The 14,931-nt window shown below is 43.1% G+C and overlaps 1 protein-coding gene and 1 non-coding gene across 2 annotated transcripts in view; one reads left to right on the top strand and one right to left on the bottom strand.

The window, feature by feature from the left end:
• The window catches only part of MRPS27 (mitochondrial ribosomal protein S27), a 78,414-nt gene that overhangs the window by 6,232 nt on the left and 57,251 nt on the right, over window positions 1–14,931 (bottom strand). The window contains exons 5-8 of the mRNA XM_028517877.2: window positions 11,936–12,050; window positions 7,961–8,039; window positions 4,252–4,367; window positions 451–553 (exon numbers count right to left, since the gene is read on the bottom strand). Of these exons, the coding sequence (XP_028373678.1) occupies window positions 451–553; window positions 4,252–4,367; window positions 7,961–8,039; window positions 11,936–12,050 (413 nt within the window). The remainder of the gene's footprint in view (window positions 1–450; window positions 554–4,251; window positions 4,368–7,960; window positions 8,040–11,935; window positions 12,051–14,931) is intronic.
• LOC114514091 lies at window positions 6,726–6,828 on the top strand. Its single transcript, XR_003685908.1, has one exon. It is a non-coding gene; the product is annotated as a U6 spliceosomal RNA (small nuclear RNA).

Here is a 14,931-nt window from a genome sequence, read left to right on the forward strand (position 1 = left end):
GCCACCAGTTGTGCTGAGTTTCTCTTCCCTCATTGGAAAACAAGACCAAGGAGAGAACCTCAAACCTAACGCTCAATTTCTCCCTGGACTTCAGATCTAGAGACAGAGAAAGCTGTTTGTTGGTACTGGGAAAGATTCTACTGGCTTGTTCTCCCAAAGGAGGGCCAGAACTTTCCTCTCTCTATCCCTTCCTCACACTGGCTGTGCAACCTACAGCCACCAGCGCCGGTTCTCAGCTTGCAAGTCAGGGACAGGTCTTAGGACCCTCTTTATTTTCTTATGTCGTAACTGTAAAGCCGTCAAAGTCTATTTTTGTGTGTGTGCCTAAACATGAAAGCTGTATAGGGATTTCACTAGGCAATTTAAATCAACCTCTAATTTTATTATGAAGTAAAGAATGCATTAGTTCTACCCATGAAAAACAAAATTTGTGAGGATCATTCTGCTTACCAAGAAGTGCATAGCCGTACAACTGAGAACTCAGCCCCACTGAGTTCTTCTGCTTCAGGCCTGGGAGAAGCAGGGACGCACCGAAGTTCCTCTCCTCTTCCCACTGCAACAGAATGCACCAGGTCACAGTCCAGACACACAATGACTACTTAATGCAAAAGTGTGACTTTTAATTACATGGAAGAAAAAGAACGTGTTATAGCATTAAGTTAAAAAAGAAACATAATAAAGCCATAGGTATATTATAATCCCAATTTTTTAAGTAAAAGGTATTTATGTTTAGTGAAAAATACAGAAAGGAAATACCCTAAATGTTAATAGACTTCTGGGTAGGGAAATTACGAGTAACTTTGATTTTCCTCTTCGTACTTTTCTTTATTTTCCAGAAACCTGACAATGAATAAGAGTCCCTTATATAATCAGGAAAGTAAAACAGAACAAAACTGAAGAGTGTGCCGTGGACCAGCACTGCCTCGGACCACCAAAGCCTGACAGGCTGATGGTCCTGCGCTCACTCACGTGGCCATGACACGACGGAGCAGGCCTTTGAATTTTAAACACTTTGGCGATGATAAGAGTCCTACTTGACAGTGTTAAAATAAATACCACTATTAGGTTGCTTTTAGATAGATTTGTGCCTCTCAAAAATAAATTAGGCGATCAGAAACACTTAGTGATTGTTTCTTTCAACCCAGGGTGCAAAATTACATTTCAATAAAACTAGAGCCTTTTGAGACAAGAGAAAAACGGGGCAAACCCACAAGCATGGATCAGCTTGCTGCAGAACAGTAATGGCAGGGACCAGGGACAGAGACTTCCCGGAAAGGCGGGGCCCAGAGGAGGGCCTTGGCAACTCCCCAGACACGAGAGCTGTGATCCTCTCGGTGCTCCCTGAGTCCACGCGAGCCTGGGCCTTGGCTCCGGCTTGGAAATACAGCACACAAAGCTCAGGCTGCACTGCACTGATCCGTCTCTATGCTCAGAGGTCAGGGAGGATGTGGAGAGTGAATGCAGTCTGCAGGCTACAGCTGCAGCCCAGTGTAAGTGAGGCACCTGGGTGGTAATGGGCACCCAAACCTTTTTACTGGGGATGGCCTTTGTGCAAGGAAAGTGTCATTTTTGAAGGTCTGAAAAAAGCAAAGATCTTGGGAGGAAAACAAAACCTCTCCAGGCACTTCTGCAGCACAGAGAAGTGAAATTGCTGGTAATTAAGGACCAGGTCATTCCACTGGCAAAAGCAAATCACTCTAAGGCCCCCTGCATAAACTGCATGAAAAGGGGCCTGGTGAATAATAAATAAGGAGCCTTCAAAACATTTTTTCTTTTCTTCAAGAAAAAAAATGAATGATCTATAGCATGAGAATGCAATAGGACCAACGGCCAAGTAAGCAGTACCCTTTCTGAGCTAGGAGCCCAGCAGGGAGGTGATGGCGACAGGAATGGTGACACTCCCAAAGGACTTTGAAAAAGATGAAAAGAAAAATAAATGAATGTCTTAGAAAGTTCCTCCCTCAAATAGTCTGAGAATAATGCAACCACTACTAAATACTAGATCTGTCCTAAGCCTCTAGCTTCTGCTGTATGTACGGACTAGCCAGGTGCTATTTCACCAATGTCCTCTTGTAGGTCTTTCCATTTTATGCTTCTGCCTCTGAAACTGATACAAAGCAAACCCTCATTTCCCTTCTTCCCCCTGCTTCACTCCACCTCTCAGCTAGATATCTCAAAAGACTTGCTTATTCTGTATCCCTTCTGTACTTCTAACTCGCTCCACAATCCACTCCAATTTGGTTTCCTGCCCCTTATTCTACATAAACAAAGGTTACGATTTAGTGCCTTCCTGTTGCTAGATTTAACAATTTTTTCAAAAGTCCTCACTTACTCAGAGGCAGGCTATAATGTAGACCACTCTCTTCCTGTGGATTCTGTGGCCCCACACCCCTAATTCTCCCATTGCTCTTTGGCTATTTGCAGACACTTATACATGGATGTGTACATTTTATTAGCAGCCCAGATTTTTCCATTATGATCCTAATTTCACTTGTGCAATCTCTTGACTGTCTCAAAATGCAAACTCTTCAGAGACAAATTAATGATTTTCCCCATAAAACCTCTTCTTTTTCCAGACTTTCCTTTGTGGACACACGGAAACCCTTTTGTCCAGATGTAACACACGAGTCAGAGACTGAGGAGATAAGATCTGACCCCATCCCCTGGCTCCACATCTAGTGCATCACCGTGTTACCTACCTCCCGGATACGTTCACCAGCTGCTGTGCAACTCCCCCACACCCGGGTCCCTGAACGACTGCCACCTCTTGCACAGACAGCCACGGCCACCTCCCAAGTGCTCTGCCCACAGTTTCGCCGGACCCACGCTGATCTGTGATGCCCATTATAGCCAGAAGCATCTTTTCACAACACAAATCTGATGTTACCCCCTCAGCTGAAAATTTTTCCATGGTTTTCCACTCGTTTTAGGATGAAGACAAAATAGCTAAATTAGCATGCTCTATAGTTTCCACCCTTATCCCATCGACGGCCTTCCTACCATTCCCTCGGTTGCAGCTACACTGAGTATCTTTCTTTTTCCAGCCCCTTTCTGCTTGCCAGGTTCTTTCTGCCACAGGGCTTTCGCACATGTTATTTCCTCTTTTTGGATTTTCTTCCCCTCTTCAGTCAGTTAATTCCTATTCATCCTTCAAATATTAACCCCAGAACTGTTTTATTAAGAAAGCCTTTCTTAACCTAAGTTTAAAATACAAACAAAAATTCCCTATAACATAGGCTGTTGTTCATGGACAACATCTTTGCATCGCTCATCATAGTCATAATGTTGCATCTGTGTGTCCCACTGTTCTTACATGCCTCTATTCCTCTCAGACTATAGGCAGGAAAGGTGTGCTCACCTGTGCGAGCATGTACAGAACATCATAGGTGCTTAATATAGACTTAGTGAGACAGTCAATGCGGTGTTTGCACAGGCTGTGACCCTCACCTCAGAAATGCAAAGCATACCGTAAACTCTCCAGAATGAAGGCTGGACTAGATGACATTTTCAGTTTCTACTCCAACTGGAATGTTTTTAATGTTATATTTGAATTAGGGGCAGATAATGGCACAGGACTTCCTTCATGAAGTGGTTTCATGCTATTAACTGACATCTCTGTGCCCCACCCAGGCTTCTCGTCTGTATAGAGTTGTGAGGATTAAATGCATTAATAAATTTAAAATACCAAGAACACAGCCTGGTACGAAGTAAATGCTCTTTCAATATTAGTTATAGTTGTTATCACTGTTGTTATTCTTAGGACAGCAATAAGTAATGACTAAGTACCTAACCTAAGGGATAACGCCAAAACCCGGTATTCTGGATTGACCCGGAGTAACCTTAGGAAAACACTGACATAAATTAAGTAACTGGTATTTAATACCCAAGGCTGCGGTCTAAGTCAGCACCTAATCGCTTCTTTGATATGCCACGTCCGGCTCTCACTATCAGTTACCCTTTTCTGCAGGTCTGAGGAGGACTGGAACCGGCTCAAGTTTTAAACTGCGCACAAGCACATTCACTTGGGATTCCTGTGAGTGGAGGACATCCAAGGCCACTCTGTCAGAGACCAGCAACTACAGCGTACAGAGTGGACATTCATTCTGGGTGGCCATGGCCATGGAGCCGGACATCAGACAGCTCCTTCCAGGTTCTGACAGCCGGGGCATCCTCTGGCCGCCTCATCCCTCCTGAGCACCCACCACTTGCTTTTCCTCAGGCCCTCGGGACTGCCTAGGGTGGGTCACTTACAGTGAAGTCTGCCTTCTTCGCCAGGCAGTGGTGTAAGACGTGCAGGGAGAGGAGTTGGGTGGAAGGCACTTCGAAGGCTTCTTGCATCATGACCTCAAAGACCACGGATAACGCATCTGGCAGGAAGATCAAAGTACAAATGAGAACAAATTAGCTGCAGGTAACATCACTGTGTCTGTGTTTAACTATAAACACTCATAAAAATTGGGGGTGATGGAAAAATAAGCAGAAGTAAGAAGTAAAGAAATGTGGGCTCTGGTCCTTGTTCTTCCCAAGCCTTTGGCTTCTGCTGCACATCTGTGTACTTACTACACCAGGTGCGACGGCACCACTGCCCTCAGGGGCACCGAGTAGACCACGCAGTGTCACCCAGTCTCCTCTCCCGCATGGCACCACACCTGTGTCCCATCTACTTCAAAAGACTGTGGGACAGTCCGACAAGATAACATGAAAATGCCTCATAAGCTGAGAAGCAGACCGGAGGCATCATGTCTATCAGGTGGCAGAGCTAAGACACATAGAAGAAAGGCAGATATACAAGCAGATATAAAGGCAGACGTACAACCCCTTTTTTATTACAAAATCTTTTGTTACAAAGTCATAAGCATGTAACTCTGTAACATAACAACATCACACTCAAGCACACCATATGACATTTTAGGTGAAATGTTCAGATTAAAACAATAGTTATTACACCCACAGTATCACCCGACCAACCACACCTGAGCAGGCCTTCCTTCCACCAGCCCCTGTACGCTCCAGGTTACCCTGACAAGCAGAGCATGGCTGGGCTGCCTGCGCCCTTCCGTGTTCTCGTGCTTTCTTGTTGGGGCAAAAGAGGACAAACGCTAGAGGCAATCTTAAATCCTAGGTGTCATTTCAAAGACAAGAAAAAACTAATGAACATAAAAAAGACAATTGAGCTCAGTTTAAAAGACTTGAATGAAGGGAAAAGAAAACACTTGCTCATAAATTACAAGCACCTGGGTGTCATACACAATGTATCTGTTTCCACACGAACACTGGTCATCGGAGGTCAGACCTGGAGCAAGCTTTAGTGTCCCTCACTATTCCACGGAAGAAACAGAAGCCAAGAAAATCAAGTTCAAACAATGTCCTTTTTGATTTCTTTTTAAAAAATACTCATTCTTTTATTGACTTTTTAGAGAGAGGGAGACAGAGAGAGGGAGAGAAACATCAATGTGAGAGAGAGATGTTGATGGGTTGCCGCTTGTAAATGCCCCGACTGGGGACTGAACCAGCAACCTAACCATGTGCCCTAACTGGGAATTGAACCTGTGAACTTTCAGTACATGCGACAATGCTCCATCCAACTGGTCCACACTGGCCAGGGTCAATCTCCTTTTCATAATATTTGTTGTAACAGAATGTTGGTGAAAAATGTGGTGGCTGCATGTAACAGGCACAAATATTTTTGACTGAGTTGTTGTGTTAACCACTCTTTGCTTACACTCATGATTGCAAGAGCTAGCAGTGATCTGCAGCTGTTCCTGGTTTTGTACCAGTCATGGTTTGCAATGAGGCCACAGGCAAGAATTCCCATATTCTCTTTACAAATAGGGAAACTGAGACAGACAAACAGACCAGGAAGTCATCTAGTCAGTAGCAAAGTAATAACCTGGAAGATATATAAAGAGAAAACACGCTAAATAAACCAATATTAAAAAAAAATTAAAGCTACAAATACAACTTTTAACAAACTTAGTTTTGGCAACTGTTTACTACTGAATCTAAAATTTACACATGAAAAAGATATTAAAATGACTTTGTCATTCATTATTTATATTCCGTATTTCAGTCATCTTGGGAAGTAAAATTAGATTGGCCTGTATAACTAATTCAATTTTCCTCCACAATCATTTATGTACTTTGATATTTCCTATCCTAACAGCAATAAAGATATATTATTTTCTAAGTTTTGCCATAAATGTTAATCATCTTTACCAAAACTTTCTTTAAAAAATTCAGTATTATTTACTCTGCATTCCGAAAAAAAAAATCTGCTTTGATCCTCCCAGCATACCTTTTAGAGAGAGTAAGGGAAGAAGACATAATTTTCCAGTGATATAGTAATGCAGATTCTTACATCTGATGCTCAGAGAATAGATTATGAAAATTAGATTATGTGAAAGCAAATTATCTTTCAATTGAATTCAGGAAGTGCATGTTTAAAACTGAGTAAGAAATGGACAACAAGGGACAATTAACATTTCGAAAAATAATATGCAGTAAACACCCCCTTGGCAGTGAGCAACTGTGAGCCTGTGAGAGAGAAGATTGAAGCGGAGATCCAGAGAGAAGAAAGGAGCGGGCACCCGCACTAAGGGCAGAAGTGGCCAATCCCCCGCCCAATCACTGACTGCTGATGCAGTGGAGAAGGCTCAGGGCGCTGGCATGCAGGATGGAGCCCCAAGACAGGATTCCAGACAGCAAAGACGCATAAGGGACCACCGGTGCTCGCTTCAGCAGCACATACACTACCACTGGAATGAGACAGAGATTAGCGTGGCCCCTGTGCGCGGTGACATGCAAATCTGTGAAGGATTCCATGTTTTTAACTAAACAAAATAGAGGCAAGCAATATACCAGATGCAGAGTTCAAAACTATGGTTTTAAGGGTGCTCAAGGAACTTAAAGAAAGGATGAATGAACTCAGTGAGAACTTCAACAAAGAGATAGTAGGCATAAAAAAGGACATTGAAACCATAAAAAAAAACAGAAATGAAGAGTACGATATCTGAAATGAGCAAATACATTAGAAGGAATCCACAGCAGACTAGATGAAGCAGAAGACTGAATCAGGGATTTGGGAGACACGGTAACAGAAAACGCCCAGAGTTCCTAAGTGACCCCAGTCCACATTCACGGTCCTGAGGTAGCAGCTGCCCTAACATAGGCGTGGCTCCCTCGGGGGTCTTGGGGACCAGCCTGGCGAAACGGTGGACATAGAAAGCCAGTGCGTGTCTTTACACAACGGCAAAGCCTCCTCCTTCCTGTCTGAGTGCCCACACAGCCACAAGCACAAGGATGCTCCACTGCACTCCCTGTCCACTGGGGCCTGGCAGGCTCCCGCCTGCTGCTCTGCAGGGTCAGCTGCAGTCACCAGCTTCCTCGGCCTCCCTTACTGTAGCTGAGGTTAGAAGCCACTTTAAACTAATTTCACAGGGTTGAAGGATCTGGGGGTAAAGAGATCTCAGAGATCACGGATCCACTTGCTTACAGATGAACTAACAAAATTATAGGAAGGGAAAATGATGTTCCTTCATAATGAGGGTACTGCTCTTTCCAGGAGAAGTCAACTGATTTTATGGTTTTATATTTTACATAATACAACAAGTCTGATTTAAATAAAATAAAGGTAGCAAATGCTGTCAAAAAAGGGGGTAAGCTAAAAACAGCATTACCATTATCTTAACTAGCCACAGAAGCTCAGGCAGGGTTTTTTGCTTAACTAAATTCACTGTCCTTTGCCTAAAAAGACACAAACAAATAAACTTGAGAAACTCAGAGGGAAAAACCTGGGCATAATTTTCCTCTCTGGCCAAGTGGCATGGTAAATCAACTGCAAATCTATTTCTGAGTGATGTGAGGAGATGTCACTAAGAAACATAAAAGGGAAAGTGACCACATTTACTTCTTTCTGGGGGCTGAAACCCCATTATCAGTGGACCTGGGTTTGGTTTCTTACCTTTGTAATTGTCTTTCTTTATGAAATAATCCATCAGCAAATTGAATGTAAAGTTATCTGGAAAAATTCCATATTGAACCTGCAATGAAAATGGAAATAAAAGGAAAATAAGAGAAAAATCTCCACTTTGATTTATAATGTATGCCTATGTATTATTCAGGACAGAGCTTGCCACCATTAGCTTTACAGTATTTGCCTGTCATTTCACAGCATCTGTGACAGTGAAACAGACGCTGTGACTCGGAAGTTTTGGTAACTGGAACTGCTGGTGGGGGAGGAAGTTGTGAGGAGGGGTCTGATATAAGACCACTGATGTGTGAAACAAACTCAATTCTAACACATCAAAGCGCAAGAAATAAATACCTACCCACTCCCCTACTCCATGGGTTCAGAGATTCTTTTTCTAATCTAAGGTATGAATATCCACATAAAAAAATGGACTCCCATGTTAAAAAGTCAAGGAAATAGATTCTCCCCAAAAGCTTCCTAAAGAAACATATCCCTGCCACTATGTTGACTTTAGCTTGTTGAAATGTTTCATACTTCTAACGTCCAGAAATCTAAGATAACAAATTTGTGTCATTTAAAAGAAAAGGACTCTCAGAAGAAAGCACACATTATCTTCTTATGCATGCAGCATTTTTTGGTCCTTGGATGGTTTTTTCCTCAACTCCACTGATATAATTGGCATCTAACATTGTGTAACGGGATCATTTAGTACATGTTATAGGAAGAAGTGATTACATGACAAGGTTGGCTAACACCCCCGTCACACACATTACACAGGAGAGAGCTGTTAACTGCAGTCACCATGTCGGCCATCAGACCCTCTGAACTTACCATCTTACAACTGAATGTTTGTCCACTCTGGCCATCACCTCCCCGTTTCTTGCAACCCCCAGCCCCAACACCCACCATTCTATGCTTCATTTTTCAGTTTGTTTTTTTAGATTCTACATGTAAGTGACATCATGGGGTATTTGTCTTTCTTTGATTGACTTATTTGACTTAGCATAATGCTCTTAAATTTCATCTAAGTTGTAACAAATGGCAGAATCTCCTTTTTTATAGTTTCATAATATTCCATTGTGTATACAGACCACACTTTTAAAAAAATCCATTCATTAGTTAATAGACACTTAGGTTGTTTCCATGTCTTGGCTTTGTGAATAATGCTGCAATGAACACGGGTCTGCAGGTATCTCTGAGACAGTGATTTCATTTCCTTCGGACATCCAGAAGTGGAGTGGACAACTGGATCACATCACAGTTTTATTTTTAAGTTCTTGAGGCATCTCCACCCAGTGCACAAGGGCCCCCTTTCTGCCACATCTGTACCAGCACCCCCTTTGTTGTCTCTCTGGTTTTTAAAGACCCAAGAAACAGGCCAATAAAATATTACTCATCAATCTCCTCAGACGTTCTGTTCACCAGCAGCTGAATATCTGAGAACCCAGATTTCTTCAAACGTGGACTACTCAGCATCGGCACCAGGATTTTCTGGACATGTACTTAACAGGGCAGATTCTTAAGCCTCAGACATATAGAACAAACATCTCTAGGAATGAGGCACAGAACCCTGGAGTTTTAGTGAGCTGCCCAGGTGATTTTCATTCAGTCAAGGCTGACTAATAATGATCTAAACTGTGGTTATATTTTTGTTTGTTTTAAATTCTTACGTCAGTAGGCCTATGCACCATCCTCCACACTGCTCCATTCTTCCCCCACCAAACACCAGAATTGCCTGAGGACATTTTTCACACTACACCATCCTCTTGTATCCTCTTGGGACACCTAGATGCTCCTAACCAATGCCCCCACCCCCAACCCCACCCCAGCAGTGAGTCACTGCCAAGCTGAGCCACTGTTGTTGGAGGCTGTGTGAGATGTCTCAGGTGTGCTGAAATGGAAAAACATTAGTAAGCCATTATTTGAAAGGTTGGAGCTCATGGGTGGCATCTGCATTTCTCAAAACTGTCATCCAAATTAGCATTAATCATGGGGGCAGGGTGAAATAAAATGTTTTAGAATGATACATCACTATAGCTGGAAGGAGCCTTAGAAATCAACTAGCCAGTGAGTCTCAGCTCAGGCTGCAAATCAGAAGGCACGTGGGAGCCTTAAAAGGATACCAATGCGGGGGATGTATAGCAGAACACGGAGGATTTTAAATGCGGTAAAACTCCTCCATATGGTGTTGTGATAGTAGATACACGTCATACACTCGTCCAAACCCAGAGAACGTACGGCACCAAGAATGACCCTGATATCAACTGTGGACTTTGGGTGGCTACCATGTGTCCATGCAGGTCATCAATGGCAACAAACGCACTGCTCTAGTAGGGGATGTGGACACGGGGGAAGCTGTGCAGTGTGGAGCCGGGGAGCAGACAAGACATCTCTGTACCTTCTCAATTTTGCTGTGAACCTAAAACTGCTCTAAAAAATTCTATTACAAAAATTAAAAACCCATTAAAAATACTAATGCCTGGGTTCCAGAAGGATCCATGAAATGAAAATCTTGGGGGTGCATCATACATTTTAAAAGCCACTTCTGTCCTTCTAGCGGGCAGCAGGGTTGGAAACCACCAACTTGGTGCCACTCCCTTGACTCGGAGTTGGCAGAACTAAGACCCAGAAGGGTCGACTGTTCGCCCCCAGTTACAATTAACTAGTGAAGTTTACGGGACTACGGCCTGGGTTTCGGACTCCTGCCCAGGGTGCTTTCCACAAAAAAGCAGGAATAGCAGAAAGTGAGACAAACTTTTCTTCCTTTCCAGACCCTTCTTGCTTTGTTTTCACAGGCATCTTCTTCTTTTGGTATAATCTGTCATCACACCAAAGAGGGCAGGATTCAATCTATTCCTTCCCCTGGAGCCTAATATTAGATTTATCAGTGACCCTGCTTATCTGCCTGTTATGTTATAAGTTTCTTGAAGGTAAGGATAAGATACTGCTAGTTTTTGTGGACAATGCCATACCCAAGGCAATGCCTCACATACAAACGGTCTGCAACATATATTAAGTTGAACTGGGCCCAGCTCACGTGAGGAAAAAAGCTCCCCCAAACAAAATTAGTATTTCCTTTAAAAAAATGTACAACCATTTGTAGTATCTCCTTTTGAGTTTCAACAAAGGTCCAATGATACTAGGAATAATGCATTTTTATGGAAATATTGTTAAACTCTTTTTATAGGTCCTAACAGTGTTGTAGCTTAAGACTCACAACAACAATGTGCTAAACTTTTGCTTATTTTGTACTTTATCGCTTGAGGGGAGGAGCCAGCGCATTTGGGAGATATGCTTTGCGTGACCAGGAATAGGTCTTTCTAAAAATGTGTAAGGGGCCCTGGCTGGCATAGCTCAGTGGATTGAGTGTGGGCTGCGAACCAAAGCATTGCAGGTTCGATTCCCAGTCGGGGCACATGCCTGGGTTGCAGGCCACGGCCCCCCAGCAACCGTACATTGATGTTTCTCTCTCTCTCTTTCTCCCTCCCTTCCCTCTCTAAAAAGAAATAAAATCTTAAAAAATTTTTAAAAAGACATTTTAAAAAATAAATAAAATAAAAATGTGTAAGGGAGTCTGAATACTAGGGTCTCGACTATCCCCCTACACGTCACCAAGGGGACCTGGCATGGAACCGCAGGCTCTGGGTCAGGAATGAACGAGCGCCCATGTGGAGTCCTCGCGGCTGGACCGCCTGAGCTTCTGCCCATTCGCTTCTGTGTCCTTACACTGGGAACAGCGGCAGCCACGGGAATTTTTACTTTTAACCCGTTGGTTAATTTGCACCCCGCCCCATTCTCAAAAGGCTACCTGAGGGTAAATAATTTTAAAAAGTTATTTTTAAATAACAGGATCCACAGTCCCAACTCAGTCATTTCTTGTACTATTTTTGCTGTACTGTAACAGGTTCAAACATTGTATCATCTAGACTCAAAGGAACAGGCTGCAAATGCCAGGACAGCACTCACCTTATTCACAAGGGTATACAGAGCTTTGTCCTGTGCGCCGTATTTTAGGCACTGCCTGATCCAGGTGTGGACAGTCCAGTCTCTCAGGTACCAGCAGTTGGGGCTGTGTCGGAATCTAAATAAAACATAAGAAAAGAGAAAACCGGTGTTAACTCTTAAATGTCAATGCCAAGTTCTGTCTTTCACCAGCAGGTACTTCTCCTAGGTATTTACAGGTGTGCAGTCCATGTGACCGAAGTTGTAACAGTCAACAGTCTACAAAAATGGGAGGATAAAGCTCATTAATTATCAAGCCTAAAGTGGGAAAGAGAAGGCAAAATAGTAAGTAACAAACAAAAATATAAAAATTGTATTCCTTATTTAATACCCCCTAAATCAACATCCTGTTTTCATATGAGGTTTATGAAAAACGATTTGGAAGAAATACTAACCACGGTGTTATGTGAATTCATACTCCAGCAGAAGAGAGGTGTGAAGCTGAAGCTGACACCTCGGGAGTTCACAACAACACAGATGAAGCAGAGAACAACAGAACAGAATAGCAACTCTATAGGGAAATTAGCTCTGTGTTATATTGACATTTCTTGTGGTGCTCAGGAGAGACTGGGATACCTTTCACTGAACCGAGAGAAAAAAAAGAGGAAAAAGTTATAAAAATTAAGCAGAATTTAACATTCAGGCTCTTCAGGTCTTCAGGATCCACAGCCCCGCTTGCCTTCTTCATGGCTCTATTCTAGCTCCTCGGCCTCACCTCTGGCTTCCCACCGCCCCCTGTGGGGTTTTAAAAGGCAGTCCCAGCTAATGCGCATATGGTAACACTGTTGCCACAAAGAAAGGAATTCGCAATACTAAGCTTGCCTTGAGTTTGCACACACTGGTCACACGCTGGGTCTGAGCGCTGCTTCTTGCTGCCAGCAGTCCCGGCCACGAGCCCCAGTGGGAGCAGACGGTACACAGGGCTCAGCAGCCCGCTCTCTGTTTGCCTGTTCTGATTGGGATGGGTCCTCAAACATCATGTGTCCGCTAACGTGCCCACTTATTCTTTAACCTGACAGAATTAGGTAAACCTCTGGGCCCTACAAAAATCAAATTGTTTTCTTAAAAACAAAAAGGCAAGACGAAAACTTGGAGCACAAGGATTTTGCGCCAGATTTGAGTCGGGCTGTGGGCTTGTATCAGTTTTCCAGAGGCTGCTTATGCTATCTGCCACCTGCTACGCCCTGCCATCTGCTGCTGGGAACGTTTCCTGCTGAACAGGCTCTCTTGCCAAAGAGCGAGCAGAGGAAGAGAGGAAAAGTGAGAAGTAGTATTTAATTTAGGCTATTTATTAGTGCTTTGGTTAGAGATTTGGCAAAAATAAAACCTGAAGATTTTTCATGGATTTGGAATCACCTGGCCCTCTCCAGTCTTTTGAATATCTTAGATTTGGCTAGAAAATGTCTGTTTCACTGTCTTTCTCTGCAGAATTAACCCCTTTAAAGGCATAAAGGTAGAAACTGGTCAAATTAAGTTCAGGTTGAGAGTGACCTGGCCCCAGAAGGGCGTTGTACCAGGGCCCTAGGTACCAGATCTAATGAGACCCTCTGCACAGAAGTCAAACAAAACATGTCTTTTATTATTTCATGCATCCCCTCACATTTTTATATCAATTGCTGAGCCATCTGGGCTCCTCTCCTAGTACTCTGAAAAATCTGAGATCTAAAGTGTATTGGCCAATAAAAAGTTAACTTTAGTTTTTAAAGAAAAAAAGTCGTGGCATGCCAGGTGTACTGCCTGAGTGATAGAGATGCTTCCTCCTGAGCCTGCAGCCTCCCCGGGTGGGCCGGCCCGGGCAGGACTGTTGTGATGTGATCGGCACCGACCCTCAGTGCCTGACGTGCTGATGCAAGGCCCATGGCAGGTTTTCAGCAATAAAAACAGAGCTTTAATCAACACGTGTGTTAGATGCTATAATGTACTGATCATTCTGCTACCGTCTATTGTAGGAAGAAATGTAAATTCCCTGTTTGGGGCATTTAAAATCTCACTACAAAAATGAAGTATACAAAGTTTAACAGTTTCACAAGGTGGAATAATAAATGCTAAAAGGGCACTGCTAGTTGCCAAGAGGTGTTTTTGGTGCTAGGTTCTGTACATTTTTCCTTTTAAACACAGAACACAATAAAAATGTCAATTACTTCCTTTACCCAAGATTATTTTAAACCTAATTCCTCATTTATAATCTAATTGTCTGCATTAGGATGTCTCCGATGACCACGACAATTAGGACTTTTCTTTCTGATGGACTTTAACATAAGAGCACTATGACCATTTCCAACCAGGCACCCTTTTCTCTCATTCGTGACCATTTTTAGGCTTGGAACAAGAGTAACAAAGTCTGAAAGGACCTAGCTACAGAGCTTCAGAGATTCAATTAAAATCTGTTTAAAGACATTTGCTAACCTTCTGAGAGGCTAACTTCAACACACAGAAAGAAAGTCTTTTCTTCTCACCCTCTATTTTTCGGAAGCCTAAAGTGACAGTTACTCAAGGCTTCCCACGTCCAAGAAAACCACTGCACAGCGGCCCTTTGAGAGATGTGTCCACAGACGCACAGGGGTCGTTGGTAAGTCTGCTCTGTCTTCCATCCTGGAACAGGGAGGGCTGCTGGGGATGATCTCTGCTCTCTAAACCTGATAATCCAGACACACAACCACGACCAGAACATTCTCAGTCCAGTGGCAACATTAAATTGGTTTAGGAATAAGAAGGTTATGGGGCATACATTATGAAATATGCTGCCCAGCATGAAATCCCTGAATTTCTCAGCCAGGCAGCAAATAAACCCCCATCAGTTTAAAAAGAAATTAGGACACAATGTATGGGAGTAGCTATTTAGAAAATAAACAACTCAAAATACTGAGATGGTAGGGCCCACTTTCAGATGGTGAGTCTGGAAAGAATTCCTCCATCAGTGATTTTTGAAGTTCAGACACATAAACTTGGGCCCTTTTCAG

The sequence above is a fragment of the Phyllostomus discolor genome, chromosome 3 (genome assembly GCF_004126475.2).
Source record: "Phyllostomus discolor isolate MPI-MPIP mPhyDis1 chromosome 3, mPhyDis1.pri.v3, whole genome shotgun sequence".
Lineage (NCBI taxonomy): Eukaryota > Metazoa > Chordata > Mammalia > Chiroptera > Phyllostomidae > Phyllostomus > Phyllostomus discolor.